The sequence below is a fragment of the Panthera uncia genome, chromosome B1, assembly GCF_023721935.1.
Source record: "Panthera uncia isolate 11264 chromosome B1, Puncia_PCG_1.0, whole genome shotgun sequence".
NCBI classification, from domain to species: domain Eukaryota; kingdom Metazoa; phylum Chordata; class Mammalia; order Carnivora; family Felidae; genus Panthera; species Panthera uncia.
The window spans coordinates 124,126,041-124,142,938 of record NC_064811.1 but is presented as its reverse complement, the minus strand read 5'-3'; the positions used below and the strand labels follow the sequence as shown (position 1 = coordinate 124,142,938).

The 16,898-nt window shown below is 38.8% G+C and overlaps 1 protein-coding gene across 5 annotated transcripts in view; it reads left to right on the top strand.

Moving 5' to 3' along the window:
- The window catches only part of IQCM (IQ motif containing M), a 649,001-nt gene that overhangs the window by 526,942 nt on the left and 105,161 nt on the right, over window positions 1–16,898 (top strand). Inside the window, exon 15 of one of the 5 annotated variants that reach the window (XM_049632281.1) lies at window positions 5,639–5,838. The exons of the other annotated variants lie outside the window; for them this stretch is intronic. Within the exon in view, the coding sequence (XP_049488238.1) occupies window positions 5,639–5,650 (12 nt within the window). The 3' untranslated portion in view covers window positions 5,651–5,838. Of the gene's footprint in view, window positions 1–5,638; window positions 5,839–16,898 lie in introns of those variants that run through there. 5 annotated transcript variants of the gene reach the window in all.

Here is a 16,898-nt window from a genome sequence, read left to right as displayed (position 1 = left end):
TCTGATTTGGCTGGGGAGGGGAGGGAAATGAATAAGGGAATCATTCTTGAAAAAGTGGCATGTTTTTTTTTTTATGTACTGAATGATGAGTACGATTTTGCACAACATTTTCACTGTAATGATTCAAATTTTCTTTAAAAATTAATTTTATCAAATCATTTTGCATTACCTGTTTTCAGCCTGAACTTTCACATAATTTATCAAGGTAACGTTCAGAATTGCACTTGTGTTGCCTGCCAGGCACCGGGCTTCATTTTTATTATGCTATGTTATCATTAGATGAGCATTGAACCAGCGTTCTTTAAACTCAGATTTACTGGGCACCTGCATGTGCTAATGTAGCACCCTAGGTAACTGCTGTGTGACAAAATCCAAGACATGACTCCTGTCCTTGAAGAGACTCAGTCTTGTTTTGGAATTCTGATTGTTAATTAGAAACATAGCAGTGACACAAGATAGCATGTACTAACATGAGCTAGGAGAATTGGGGAAAATAGTCAATGTTGTAGGAAGAGAAAGGAGAGAAAAGTTTGTTTTCTCTGGGATGTCTCGTAGACTGTAACTTATAAAAATGGAAAGAGTTATGGGGTGCCTGGGTGGCTTAGTCAGTTAAGCATCTGAGTTCAGCTCAGGTCATGATCTCATGGCTTGTGAGTGTGAGCCCCGCATCGGGCTCTGTGAGCCTGGAGCCTGCTTCGAATTCTGTGTCTCCCTCTCCCTTTGCCTCTCCCCCACTTGCGCTCCCTCTCTCTCTGTCTTTCAAAAAACGAATAAGCGTTAAAAATTGTCTAAAAAAATGGAAAGAGTTAGAAAGTAAAGAACCAGAACCTCCTAGAAGGATATATGGTATAAACCAAATGACAGAAGAAGGGATTTTCATTGTCTGGCGATCAGAAGTCGATCAGCTGGGTTGGAGATATGTCTATGTTGAGACATAGTGAGAGAATTAATAAAGATCAACAGTTTTGCACTGAGCACTTGCTGTTTGTCTGGAACAGAGATAGGCCTTGGAGGCAACATTACTAGGACACTATTTTGTTCTTTAACCCCCAATCTATTGGGACTGACTGCCAAATTAATAGATCATACCACTCACTACCTTAGGTGGTCAAAATAATATGAGGGGTTACCAAGAGTACCTTGTGAAGATCTTGGGTCAGGGGAGATGTTTACAAAGCAGTAGTATTTGCAGCATAAAGGGAATGTCAGATGTCAGGAAAGAGCTAGGAAACTAATGCATAATCTCCTTTGAATAGTTATTTCTTTTCCTATCCATTAGACAGGAACATTAATATATGAATAAGACATCCCATATATAGAATTCTAACTAAATACTACCTTTAAGCTAAACAGCAAGCTTAATGGTCTGTTTTCAGCAGATAACTATTATTTATAAACCAACCTAGTAAAGCTTACTCTTGGGGGATACATTTTCCATATTTTTGGCTGACATTTCTAGGTCCCTGAGCAGATCTTATTAGCTTGGTGATTTTAATCTCTGCCTTTTAAAAATGAAGGTCTTTGGCTCAGAATTTCTTCAGTTGATTTATACCATCCTTATACTTTTCATCATGCTGCTATCTCCCTGGTGATATTAAAGAATGATTATTGGGCTTGATCAACACCACAGGCTTCCTTTTGATTTAACAGTTGAATATACACAGGTTTTAGTGATCAGTTTAAAGTTCCTTGTAAACTGTGTTTATATACTGAGCTCTTGAGACAGAGTAAGCAACTTCTTAACCTTGAAAAGAGATGGGTGCCACTGTATTTTCTGTCACTTTAGGCAATATCACTTCTAGCGTTTATCAGCGATGGCCATTCCCCAACTAAAGTTCATTTAGGGTCTAAAACGAGGCTCTGGAAATGGCAGTATCAGTTCTTCCCTGTGTCTTTTTTTCTGTGTTACATATTCCTAGTTTACAAATAAACTGACATTTATATTAATCACCTCTCTAGAGCAAACATAGCTGAAGAAGGGCTAATACATCATCCCAAAATTGCTACCTAAGTTCTAATTCCAAAATCTTTATTGCGGCTGATGATAAATGGCATAAAGGAAAAGGGAAATTTGGGGTTTTCACTGGTGTGGTAGCTTTGGGAAAGAAAATGTTCTACATTTTGGGATAAATTTTCAAATATATTTTCAAAATGACTTTGATGAACCAATAAAATGAAACATCATAATGCATAAGTAGCATTTTTCTCAGAAGGTTATTTTATTTTTTTTAATTTTTTTTAATATTTATTTATTTTTGAGACAGAGAGAGAGCATGAACAGGGGAGGGGCAGAGAGAGAGGGAGACACAGAATCGGAAGCAGGCTCCAGGCTCTGAGCGGTCAGCACAGAGCCCGACGCGGGGCTCGAACTCACGGACCCTGAGATCATGACCTGAGCCGAAGTCGGACGCTTAACCGACCAAGCCACCCAGTCGCCCCTCAGAAGGTTATTTTAAATGAATACATTAATAACTTTTGATCCTGGAATGGTTTTAGGACTCTTTGCTCAAGTCTAAAAATATAAGCAGCCATAAAGGAATGACCAAAATACTGACGGCATCAGGACCATACCCATAGGTTTAAATAGGCTTTTGAAACAATGGCCTTAAATTTCAATAGTTTCTCACAAGATAAAAAACCTTCTGACAGAGTCTGAGAAATGTAGGCTTATACCTATAGATCATAATGAAGGTAAGACATGCAGTAGCCTGATCTTCAATCTTTTATAGCACTGAAACTTGGGACTGTCTAACGATGTTAAGGCAAGATGCTTAAAGCTGTCCATCAGTCTCTGAAACATCACCATAATTAAATTTCAAGGCTGTACTCCATAAATCTCTGGAACAGATATTAGGGTTGAAAAGGTCTCATTGATACGAATGGCATAAGTCATCTAGATGCCTAATAAGAGATGCCACCTTAAATATCATTCTTTGATTAACTCTGAAAGAAATACATCTACCAGGAGGGAGTGAGGGGCCACCTGAAGGTCTACTGGAAAGTAGGTGTTGCTTCTGATAAAAAGCAGTTATAAAGAGTAAATCCCAAGACAGGGAGGCAGAGCAAAACACAAAGACAGGTGGTGTTTCATATATGTGAGTACAAGGGCTGGGGAGAAAACAAGAAAAAAAAATCACCTATTGATCTTTAGGAATGCACAGCCATTTCCACCAACATTCCCAGAGTCTTCCTCCAGATCCCATAAGGGGAGGCTTGGAACTGTTACTTTATGAAGCGCCATCTAATTCAAAAGACCCACTTTGCACGGAGGCGAAAGCTTCAATCTAGTTTCAACTGAAACTGCGTCATTTCATTTTAAGCCTAGGCTAACAGGATCAGTGTAAAGACACACAGATTAGTAACAGAGAGTCTTTATTTGGGCTTTAGCAGCACCATTATTTTTAGCTTTGTGAGTTTGAGCGATTTCTTTAGCCTACCAGAGCTTCATTTTCCATTTGTGAGAAAGGCATAATATCCATAGCCATCTTGTGCATTCCTAAATAAGAATAGGACTTTAAAAACTACAGTGTTAATGAAGATTGAGAATTGTTGCTATTATGAATCAATTTGTTCATAAAAGAGTTCATTTTTATTGGAAATACGTTAGCTACATATTAGGAGTACTAACGAGAATAATTAACAAATAACTTGATCTTCAACTTTGACAAATGTTCCAGTGTATTTACTTATTTTCCATTGGGCTGACCCATCAAGGCCCCTAGCCCCTGTGAGTCTGTCTAGAGCTCAGGGACCCTGTGTCTGAAATTTGCCACATTTGCCACCAGATGGCACTGTGTAGCAAGTAAATACCACGTACCTGCACCACCGGTTGGTAATCCCCTGGGCTCCTTTCAGCACAGGGAGAAGTAATTTATGGAAAAAATACTCATGGTGGGTGTTTATTTGCATATTGTGCATGATAATTTTAAAAGGCAATAAAGGTAGAATGCTATTGAAATCAACATGAAAACAACCAATATCTTATGCCATATTTGTGTGTTCTGTCTGCATCTTACCCATTTTTCTGTTATTTTGAGGGAGTAAATGTTGTGGCTAGCGCAGTGCCTAGCTTCTCAATCATCTCTACACGAGTAAAAGTAGTTATCTACCTTCATCTTAAGTGATCGTAATTGAGATTTGTATTATGTAGTTTGTTAAGTTTTGCTGCTGTTGTTTTTATCTTCCAGGTGCAAGTATTTTCCCCAGTACTTTCTTGTCCCTGTGTTAAGTCTTGTCTATAACGCTGCTCCAAAACCCTCAGTAATAGGATAAGCTTGTCCTAAGTTCTCTTGTAGTGGTAGCAAATATGGGGCAAGCAGGGTGTGGGGAGCAGTTTTTAAAATAGCAGCATCTTCTTCAAACTCTTCTGTTCTCCTCAAAACTCAGGCTCTCTACCTCTCTTCCTATCTCCCATATCTGTTTGTCCCCCCCACCCCCTTTGGTTGTTGTTCCTCAGATAGTGCCTTGCAATCTTAGGTAAATCTTAGGTTTCTTCTGGTTCTGCTTCTGGTGCTGCTCTGACAGCACTCCAGAACCTAAGAGGTGAGTAATATAACACCGATTGCTTTCAGAATGATTTTTTTTTGTTGTTGTTCCCAACATACAATCTAAGTGATTTCAGGCAACAAGTAAGTACTGAAATCCAAGTTGTTGGGATTTTATGGTCCAGAAAGATCAATTAAGTCTTGACATCATCTGGAAGTTCATTTTTCCCACCTTGTCAAATCTCACTAATTCTGATAATGATCAGGAACAAGCTGTTTCTGGATCATTTGAGCCACAGAGTTCTCCCCTCTTCTGGACTCTATCACAGTCCCTATGATATGCTGCTTTGCATGGCTTAATAGTCTTTAATACGTGCATGGGGGCGCCTGGGTGGCTCAGTGGGTTAAGCATCTGACTTCGGCTCAGGTCATGATCTCACAGTTCATGGGTTTGAATCCTGCATTGGGCTCTGTGCTGACAGCTCAGAGCCTGAAGCCTGCTTCAGATTCTGTGTCTCCCTCTCTGTCTGCCCCTCCCCCTCTCCTGCTCTGTCTCTCTCTTTCTCTCTCTCTCAAAAATGAATAAACATTAAAAAATAATTTTAAAAAATGTGTATGTATTTTTATGGCCTGGTTTGCTGGAAGTGATAGAAAAACTAGTTTAACTTACAAAGTACTAAAATATGGAGTTTTTATTTCTTCTCTAATGAGGAGTCTGAGACACCAGGGTCAACAGCCCTGCCATTCATTTGGAACTCTCTCATGAGCCCTATTTTTCCTTCTACTGGCTTAAAATCAGATGCAATGACTGAATCAGCCATCTTGGCTTGTAAGCTGGTCTTCAGAAAGGAAGCCCGTTTTAGCAGGAAAACCAGATAGCAGGAGTCCAGGTTGCTGATACACTGAGGAGAATCCTGTCAGCCTTTGGCACTTTGCCTAGGTATTATAAGAGAGAAATAAGCTTCTCCTTTCTTGCAGTGGGTTGAATTATGTCCTCCCAAAAGATACGCCCATGTCCTAATCCCTAGAACCTGTGATTGTAACCTTATTTGGAGAAAGTCTTTACAAATGTGACTAAGTTAAGGCTCTCAAGATGAGAGCATCCTGAATTATCCAGGTGGGCCCCATATTCAATTCAACAAGTGTTCTTACAGCAGACACAGTGAAGGGAGACACACAGGCAGCAGAGAAGCATCGGACACACAGAGGAGGAGAAGATATGAAGACAAGAACCAGAAATTAGAGTGATCTGGCTGTAGGGCCTGTGGGAAGCCACTAGAAGATGGAAAAGGTAAGGGAAGAATCTCCATTAGAGCCTCTAGAGGGAGCATGGCCCTACTAATACCTTGATTTTGGATATTTGCCTATTTGCTCCCCCCCCCCCAAGCTGTGAGAGAATACATTTTTGTTGTTTAAAGTCACTAAATTTGTGATAGTTTTATACAGCAGTATTAGGAACAAATATACTTGTTTAGGTGGCTATATTTTGAATTTTCGTCACTTATAAAGTAACCTAATTCTAAATAATAGTTTCCCAAACTATATTGCAAACATCTTGAAATCAAAGATTTAATCTTACGATTACTCATATCCCTCACGTGCATGTTCAAGTGTTAGTGGCACTACATTTGCATTGCTCCTGATTCTGAAGGGAATTGGTGTTTAGCACAGACTGCTAGTCTCAAACAAAACTTGGGAGAATTTCAGGAAGAGGCATTATTAATTATCATTATTACTGCCTATCAAAACACATAAGCTAAAGCAAAATATGGGTGAGAGCAAAGTAAAATCTGGAGTGGCAAATCCAAGTTTTGGGTATGCTAATATGTTGCTGTCTAGTGCAGGGTTTGGTTTACATTGTGAATGGAACAGACCTTTCTTTTTCACTCACCAATACTAAATAAAGACCAGCAGTTGTCTGCTGTACTTAGGTTTAACCTGCTTTCCAAGTTAATTGCTTTTCTTCCAGTTTTAGCATCTTGAAGGTTTCCTCAGTTTTCTATCATGCTGGTTTGTGGTTTATTTCGCTTGAATGCGAACTCACATACTTGAGGAGGGGAGGTGGGTTCATGATTGTATTTAGTAAGATTTTGAAATAATCAATTAAAGCAACCTGACAGTTTTCAGAAATGAGAATTAGAGCATTGTAGTGACTTACTGGTTTTTGTTAAGATCACATTAACTATGAGGAAATTTAAAAGATTTGTCTTAGATTCGAAGCTTATTTTGCTATTGAAGAGCTATGTGTTCTTAGAGAAGTAAATTCATGAGTCAAGGTCTCAATTTCTGTATATGTAATGGGGGAAGCATGTATAAAAATGCATGTACACATACATACATACTATGAACCAGTTATGTTTCATAAATTACATTATCATATTTTCTCCTCTCAAATCTAAAAGGTAGGCATTATTATATTGTATCTCCAGAGAAAACACAGTGACTTGTTTGAATCATTTGCCCATGATTACACACTAATAAGTATTAGAAACAGGGTTCAATCCCAGGTAGAACTCCAAAACTTGTTGTTGCAAATTCATTATTAAAATTTTTCCTTGGGGGGCGCCTGGGTGGCTCAGTCAGTTAAGCATCTGACTTTGGCTCAGGTCATGATCTTGCAGTTAGTGAGTTCAAGCCCTGCATCGGGCTCTGTACTAATAGCTCAGAGCCTGACGCCTGCTTCGGATGCTGTGTCTCCCTCTCTCTGCCCCTCCCCTGCTCATGCTCTCGATCTCAAAGAATAAATAAACATTAAAAAACACTTGAAAAAAATTTCCCTTGGAAAAACTTTCTTGATCCACCATTTTGTACAAAGATAAGCTATGACAGACTTGATGTTACCAGGTAATTACTGGCATTTGTACTCTGAGTAGAAACTATCTCTGAAACCATCATTTTGTCAATTTAATCATATCTGAAAATTCCTTTAGTTTATCCCATTACTACTTATCTCTCACTAAAGAAAGTAGAATATAATATTTGATGAATGCTACCTAATACGATTTTAAACATGGACAACAATTCGTCTATATTTGTAGTTTCTAATACATTCAGTTTTTAAGAGTACCTGGGCATTTGAAATCTGTCCAAGGCCTACCATTGACTTAACAACTCCCTTCCAAAGATTCCCATTCATGATAATAGGATGAAGCTTGGAGCCCATTGTTTTCTGAAAGTGGATGATTCCTGAAGTGCTAGGGATTTTAGTTCAAATAAAAAAGCCTGGTTAATACCAGCTCCTCCCATGAATCCAAAAACCATCCACATTTAGATGCAGCTAAGTGTAGGAACTTTTATGAAATTAGACTCACCATTTTCTTTTTTTTTTTCTTCTTAAAAAAAATTTTTTTTCACGTTTATTTACTTTTGAGACAGAGAGAGACAGAGCATGAACGGGGGAGGGTCAGAGAGAGAGAGGGAGACACAGAATCTGAAACAGGCTCCAGGCTCTGAGCTGTCAGCACAGAGCCCGACACGGGGCTTGAACTCACGGACCGGACCGCGAGATCATGACCTGAGCCAAAGCCGGCCGCTTAACCAACTGAGCCACCCAGGTGCCCCTAGACTCACCATTTTCTAGGAATGGGTAAGAAGCCACGTGGCTGACAAAATGTTATGGGAAATGTTGCAATGTCCCCTTCCCCTGGGATCATCTCTGTCGGGCGTTTCAGAGAGTGCACATTATCAAATGCTAGCTATTTGGAGTGCATCCATTTCCTTTTTGATTGTATTGGACATAACACATAAGATGCTATTGAAAGTCTACATTAATATTTAAATTGTCGAGAGATCCAAGAGTTCAGCTGTCAGCCTAATAATTGACATACACTGAACCAATGTTTGAATCAATTTACATTTTCAAAAAATAATTTCTGGTGCCAGTCTAGATAACTTAAACTTTATAAAAAAATTACACTAGAAAACACTCAAAAGACTTTAAATAAAAAAGGATTAAACCTAATGAAAAGTAGCATGGAAAACTAAAAATAAATAAGAAGAGTTCTGCAATTGCCTGGCTATTCCTGTATAGAGGAGATGGTTTATTGGAAGGATGAAGAGCTGTCTGGGTAACAAGGAGCTAGCTCTCTGCCCTCGTGCCAAGCCAGTCTGAAGGAGGGCTCTTCAGGGGGTGCATTCATTCTTTAAGGCATTAGGAACTCATTTAATACCCTAAAATGGACTCATTATTTCCTCAAAGCAATGCTACAGCCCACCTAAAAAGACTTTCCTACAGAATCCCACAGTTTAAACTAATTAAATTCTGCATTATTTAGTTTAATGCACATCATTAAAGTCCTTTTTCTTCCTTGGGGGTGTGGTGAATTCAAATAATGATAATAATGCCTTGTGTTTATAAAGAACTTATAAAGCTTTTTTCCATTTAGGATGTTGCTTGATCTTTAAGGATACAAAGTTGCCTGTGCAAACAGCAAGGCCACAGCACACTCTCCAAGGGCAAGGGCCAAATCTGTGTTCTCCCCATACCTTGTGGAGGGGTCAGGGGTGATGAGACAGGTAACACCCATACTCACTGTTTGCCAGGGACTACTCTGCCCGTTTGTAAGAATCAACTGTTCCATCCTCAAAACTGTCCTCTGGGGCACATCCTATGGCTCTCCTGGTTTTACAGAGGAGGAAGGTAAGGCACAAAGGAACTGAGTAACTTGCCAGACTTCCTGCAAGGAGACTTTGGTGGAGCTCTAGTGCTTTGGCTCTTGGCCACTATGTTTCATTTCATCCCAGTGGGAGCCTTCCTTGCAAGTTGAACACAAACCTCTGTTGCATTTGTGGAGGAATGACGGAATGTTGTGAGCAGGCACAATACTGTTATCCCCAGTTTAGAGTTCAGAGGGAGCGCAAGTTCCTGGGTCCTCAATGCAGGTTGTACATCTGGAACTCAACCTAGTCACCTGATTCCCTCCCAGTATTCTCTCCAACTTAAGATTTCTGCCTTTTCCTATTTGTTCATCTACAAGCCACCTGTTCTAGTATTTTGTTTATGATGTTTTAACTTGTGAATCCTATTAAGCTCATTATGGACCACACTCTGTACATTGGATTGTTATTCTATGTGACTAACGGTATCTTCCTCAGATGTTAGAGTGGCTCAGACTGCTCAGTGCAGACAGAACAGCATTCTTAATTGTTATCAAGTACATTAGAATAGATGCAATGCTAGAATCTTAAGTCCCTCTCCCCTGACACCTTCTTTATCTTTAGCACCATTCACTGTTGCCTGGGAATCAGAAGTGATGATCACTTCCTGAAAATAAGTTAAAAATTTAAATTTGTTTAGGGGCACCCAGGTGACTCAATTAGCATCCGACTTGGGCTCAGGTCACGATCTTGAAGTTTGTGAGTTCGAGCCCCACATCGGGATCTGTGCTGACAACTCAGACCCTGGGGCATGTTTTGGATTCTGTCTCTCTCTGCCCCTCCCCCACTCACACACACACACACACACACACACACACACACACACACTCCCTCTCTCTCTCTCTCAAAAATAAATAAACATTAAAAACATTTTTTAAAAAGGAAAAAAAATTTGTTTAGTCAAACTGTTAATCTTTCCATTCAAAGCCAAAATTTGAATTTCCAATAAATTTGGCAATGAGAAGATCAACAACACAGTGTCCCTCCCTGGAATTTAGAGGGCTAGTTTCTGAGACAGATTGAGTTTGCTTACTGAAAAGGGTGGGAGCGTCTTGTCTAGCTGCATATTTTACAGGTCTATAATGGAATTTTTTAGGATACTTGTACTTAATGGTTAGAGACTTTCAACTCAGCATGATGCAAAGGACATGATAACCATATTTGGAGCAATGTTTTGAGAGGATAAAGTTTCTCCAGTCAATGGAGAAGCAGACCAGTGTCTTGGTATTCTGGCACCTTCTTCACCCAAATGAAGGAGGGTCATGATGCTTTTGCATACACACCTACCCATTAGCCAAGAGACACATAACAAAAAGGAATTATAATTTTAGCCTGAGAATCCTTATTGATAAAGACTTTGTAGTTCTACTGTTTGTCACAGGCCTGGCTTAAGTGAAGAACGATGGTGTTCAATGGTAGCAAGTATCAGTATTTGAAGGGCTACGACCATGTGCAGTGTTATCTGTTCTTTCCTTTGAAGCTGAATGTGAACAGAGACCAACAGCGGCTTGTTCTAGAATGCCAATTCTCAAAGAAAAAACAAAATTTATTTCCCCAAGTTGTCAGATTAGCACAGAAACACAGAGGAAATGGTCTGAGGCCATTTTCCATCACGGAGAAGATAACACAGAACAAAAGAGACACTCAGGAATGGAGTCTGGGCATTTCTGCGCAGGAAGGGCCCCTTCATTCTCTCTCTCTTTGCCATTCTGAATCTAACATCAGTCCCTGAGCCTCTTGTCAGAGGTGATGAAAAATTAACAAGAGTTGTTTGGGTAGAATCTGGGGTATATATTCTGGATTGAGGTAAGCAGATGTGAGAAGAGACTGTAAGTCCAAGGACACCTCTTTGGGGGATGTTTGCCACCAAGGGGAGCAAATGGATGGGCAAGAGCTAGTGGGGCACATTGGGGTCAAGTGAGACTTGCTGGTTTTATTTTGTTTTGTGGTTTAGATTGGAAATAATACAGCTTGTTTGTATGCTGATAAAATTAACCTGGAAGAAATGAGAGCAATTAGAGAGAAAGATGAGAGACAGGTGATCAATGCAGGAAGGAGCAGGAATCGGGGCAGATGGCAGTGGCTGGTCTTGCATATGAGTGGGCACACGAAACAGTTCACCACCTTTAACCAGAGGTAGTAAGTGTATGGGGATAAACTTACACATAAGTGTACTATTTTCTAACTGGATCTTGGGCCAGGTTTCCCAGTCATGGAATTAGTTCTTCCCATGAATTACTTTGCTTTCGGCCACCTGGGGTAAACACCTTTCTCTGTTCAGCTTGGTCTTGTAAGCCTCCTAGCCTGCCATCACCTTTGACACCATGTTGCCAAATCCTAAGGTCAAGTCCCAACCTGCCTGATTCAATGTATCAAACACTATTTGATGTAGTTGTTTATTTTATCTACTGTCACCTACTTTTTCCTTTGGCGTTTGCAAGACAACACTTTCTTAGTTGTTGTCGTCATTGTTGTTGTTGTTGTTGTTCTGTCCTACTGACTTCTTTACTGGTTCCCTTCTTTCTAAATTCTGGCCAATTTCCTTTCATTGGTTTCCTTCCCTTTCTTCTCTTTTCTGTTTCCCCTGTGCATATAGTCCCTTTGCACCCCTGCACACAGCCTGGGTTGGTGGTAATGATGCTCGCATCACAATGAGAGCTGTAAAGGCGAGGGAGTTGTATTCAGTTACAGCATGCCACACTGGGTAATTCCAGGGTGCAGGCCATCCGTGACCTGGCATCAGAAGATCCAGGCAGTTATAGTGAAAGCATCATGGTTTCCCAGCACATATTTAGAACCAACAATCCAGCATTGTGGAGGAAAGTTAAAAGAAGCCTAATTGATACTCCCTGTTTCTGAGAGCAAGGCTGTCCACCCACACGTTATTTGATGGACGCCAAGTGTTTTGTAAACGTAAGAGTAGCTTTTTAAAAAACATACACTTTGATATATTTTCCTTCAGATCTTTTACGTGACAGAATTCACATATTGCTTGGAAATCTTGTGTTTTCCCAGTGAATGTACACTTGGTACTGCAGAGAGATAACATGAATCCCCAGTTCTTTTATTTTTTTCAGGTAGGGGTGGATTTATCCTTCAGTTTTCCCATCAATTTTTGCAAACTCTCAAGTAATTATTTATACTTAGAGTTATCAAATGAAATTTAAGGACCATTTTATTTTATTTTGTTATTAAAATTCATTTGAGTATAGTTGGAACACAATGTTACATTAGTTTCAGGTGTACAACATAATGATTCAACAAGCTTATACATTATGCTGTGCTCACTGTAAGTGTAGCTACCATCTGTCACCCTAATCATATTGTAATACCATTGGCTGTAGTTCCTATAATGTACCTTTTATTCCCATGGCTTATTCATTCCATAACTGGGAGCCTGAACCTCCTTCTCCCCTCACCCATTTTGCTCATCCCCCTACCGTTCTCCTCACTGGCAACCATCAGCTCTCAGTATTTGTTCACTGGCAACCATCAGCTCAGTGTTTATAGGTTTGATTCTGCTTTTTGTTGGTTTATTTCCTTGGCTTATTTTTATTTTTAAATCCTACATGTAAGTGAAATCATACGGTATTTCTCTTTCTCTGTCTGACTGATTTCACTTATAATACTCTCTAGGTCCATCTAGGTTGTCACAAATGGCAAAATCTTGACCTTTTTTAATGACTGAGTAACATTCTGTTCTATATACCACATCTTCCTTTTTTCATTCATGTATTAGTGGACATTTGGGCTGTTTTCATATCTTGGCTGTTGTAAACAATGCCATAGTAAACATAGGGTGCATATTTCTTTTTGGATTGGTGTTTTCATTTTCTTTGAGTAGATACCCAGTGGTGGAATTATTGGATCATATGGTATTTCTCTTGTTAAGTTTTAAGGGAATTCCATACCCTTGTCCACAATGGCTGTACCAATTTACATTTCCACCAAGAGTGCGCTCCTTTTTTCCCCACATCCCTATAAACACTTGTTATTTCTTGTCTTTTTGATTCTAGCCACTCTGACAGGTGATATAAATTGCAGTTTTGATTTGCATTTCCCAGATGATTAGTGATGTTGAGCATCTTTTCATATGTCTGGCCATCTGTGTGTCAAGTTTTATTTAAAGAATGCACATATAGTGGGCTGACTTTATTTTATTCATAATTTTCCAAATTGTGTATTCATACCTTCTTCAGGAATGCTAACTTGTCACAAATGGATTCATTTGAACTTCTCCATTATCTATCTTCTGAATTATACATAGATTAGCCCTGAAGTAGCCAAAATGTTAGAAGTCATGAAGAAGAGGATAAAGAGACCATGATATTGAATAATCCCAGAGTAAGGTTAAGGATGCACTATGAATGGAGACCAGCTTAGGACAGGAATAACTTCCTTGCATCTGACATACCCATACCCTCCATGGCAGGGATGGACAACACAGGACAAAGCCAGCAGAGTCTGCATTCTGTGGTATGGAAGTAAGGAGATGGAATGGGATGAAGTGTGGTCTTCCTTGGTGAGATTTCAAAATAGCAGAGGTATTTTGTATATAAACCATGAGAGAGGCAGCCTGGTGTGGTGGTTGAGCATGGATTATAGACACAGGCTGATTAGTCTTGCACACCAGCTTTGCCATTTAACTGTGTGACCTTTAGCCAGTTAGTTAACCTCTCTGACTCCCATTTTGCTTGTCTGTAAAATCAGGATAATAACAGTACCTACCTCACTGGGCTGTTTTGAAGATTAGCGAATTAATACAGGGCTTTTCAACATTGGTGATACTGATATCTTTGGCTAAATAATTCTGCCTCGAGGAGAGGGGCTGTCCTGTACATTATAGAATGTTTAGCATCATCTCTGACTTCTGCCCACTAGATGAAGTAGCAACAACACCCCCCTCCTTAAACTGTGACAACCAAAATTATTTCCAAATGTTGCTCCTGGTTGAGAACCACTGAGTTACTGTGGGTAAAATTCTTTGAGTGCTCAGCATACAGTAAGTGCTATGTAAGTATTTTTCAATAAAAATAACAAATATTCCAAAAGCAAATGATAGAAATAAGGCATAAAGATGGGCTAGATATAAGCCATAGGTAGAAGAAAATAAATTGTTAGTCTTCCTCAGTTTGTGAATTCCACCACTAACACATCATCAAGGCATGACTGATTTAGAAATTATATCCTAGGGATCAGTCTGAACCCCCTGACTGCTGCTAGCATTGGAACTTCTCTTCTAGCTGTCCAAAGTTTTTGACTCCTTTGTACTCCATCCTCTCTCCCCCTATGGTATCTTCTCCCTGGCCTTGGTCAATGTGTCATTTTCTCCCACACATGTAGCTCCATAGAATCTCACTTTCTGAACACACTGCCTATCATTTATGTGTAGGGTCTCTTTGTTCCACTCTCTGGAAGTAAAGATAAAATCCCCAGGTAACCAAAATGGCAGAAATGCATCCAGGGTGGGCCATGGTAAATGTGAAAGGCATGTCTGTCAAAATGGAACGCTGTTGAGCCCCAGCAGCTGAAGTAGCATTGGAGATGTGGACCCAATTTGGCCAAATCCAAGTATTCTCCCTAGAACCTAGGGAAATTTTGAGATACAGCTTGATAGTGTATCAAGTGAGAACTTGTGATTTGCTAGCATTTTTTTTCATTGAATTTTCATAGGATCGTAGACTTGACATCAGCATATTTTTGACACTTTGAAGCAGTAGTGTGGGGCATTTCAAGTAAATATGCAAAGATGATTCTAGTACTATTTTCCCTGCACCCATGTGTCTTATATTCCTGGAAAAAATAACTTAGGAATAAGTGACATTTGAATAATGTTTGAAACCAGGGTATTAAAATGCAAAAACATATTGCTTGCTTTGATACAACCTTAATTTGTAAGCAATATTCGAACTTTGGGTATTTGGGAAGGAATCTTGGTTTAAAATTTAAATTAAATCACACCATAACATTTTGAATAGTAAAGGCATAACTTACATAATACTCTTTCCCTAGAAGGAATTAATTTTAATAGTTTGATAGCAACTAATTGTGCAGTACTTATTGTTAAATAAAGCCAAAATAAGCAATTCAATTCTGCCATGGCTGATTAGGCTTTGTCATCCATGCACGATCTCACAGTCAGGAACTCTGGCCAGCCATTCTCTGTTTGCCATAAAGCAATTCTATAACCTTATAATTATCATGTTCAACGCATCTCAATCTTAGAGTATAAGACCCCTTCTAACATTTTCACAGCATTTATCGAGCATATACTAACTAGATGCCAAACATTGTACTAAATACTTCATGTATATTATTGTATTCAAATCTCACAACAACCTGTGAGATAGGCATTATAATTTTACAGGGAAGAAAACTGAAGTTCAAAGAGGTTCATTATCTTTCCCCTTACCACCAGCTGCTTAAGTTGTGGGAATTATTTTTAGATCAAAAAATTCCGTACCGTGCTGAAAGAAATTCCTTCTTAAAACTAGAATAAACGTAATGGTTACATGTTAGTGGGGGGAAAAAAACCCTAATATGCCTGATGTATGTGTGTGTATGTATAAATATATAAATTTATATATTTGTATAAATGAAAAACTAAATAAACATATATATGTATGGTTTACATAGTAATAGACTTGGTACCATCCAGGAATAAGAAATTCAGGAATAAACAAAATAGACAGAAATTCTACCTTGTAAACCTATCTTTTAGTAAGGAAGCAAAGCAGTGCCAGAAAAAAAATCAAAGAAGAGATTCAAACTTAAAGAGGGCAAAGTCAATCTCGTTAGCCAAATTTACCTAAGAAAGCCACCAAGCTAAGGAAGGGTTGCATTGGATGTTGAAGCTAGAACCAGGCTTTATTTATAATTAATCCTAAGTAATGCGTATGGAGTTCTCATGCCACATTGGTCTCTCTGTGACTTAATATTTATTAACACTTCATGCTATTATTTTTATAGATAGGTGCTTAAACCAGGGATACAGCTGAAAATTCCTTTTTCGATTCTGGTACACAGAATGAACACGCTAGATTAGAAATACTCCTTACATAATAGCACCTTAACAAGAGTCCATTTCTTTTAGAGGCTAAAGGGGAAAAGAAATATGTGAGTATAGATGTAGATGTAATTAACAGGAATAAAGAGAAGAAATGGACACACAAACACATTTAGTTAGTTTATAGGCAAAGAATAATTTCCAACTTGTACAGAGACCACACAAGTTAGGGTACTCAAAGACTATGATTTTGAAAATTGCTGCCCCTCTGTGAGATTTCTGCTGGATCCTATTTTAAACTTTATAGTCTTCTTAACCTCCCTCTGGTGATGTTCTATTGCCCGTGGAACTGAGCCCACTGGAACAAGAGAAAATGACACAGTCACTTCCCCTATCCATCTCAATAATATGGTAACTTTCAAACCCAATTATGAGCACCTAAATGTCAGCTCTCTTAAACGTTTCACTTCTAATCATTGTAATCACTGTTAATAAGTTCATTTGGTATAAAGGAAGGGAAGAGAAAATGACTTGTCAGGTCTTGATATTCTATGGAGAAAAGATATGTAAAACTTTATAAATATTCATGAGTTTAGTTTGACTACTTTGATATCCTTTACATTTTGTAATAGGGTTAAAATACATTCTTTTAAGGAATAGGCTTGGGATTCTGGGTTCTACAAGTTTTTTGTTTTTTTTAAACTGTGAAGGCAGTTTGAATTAATGAATAAATACATTATAAATGATTCTCC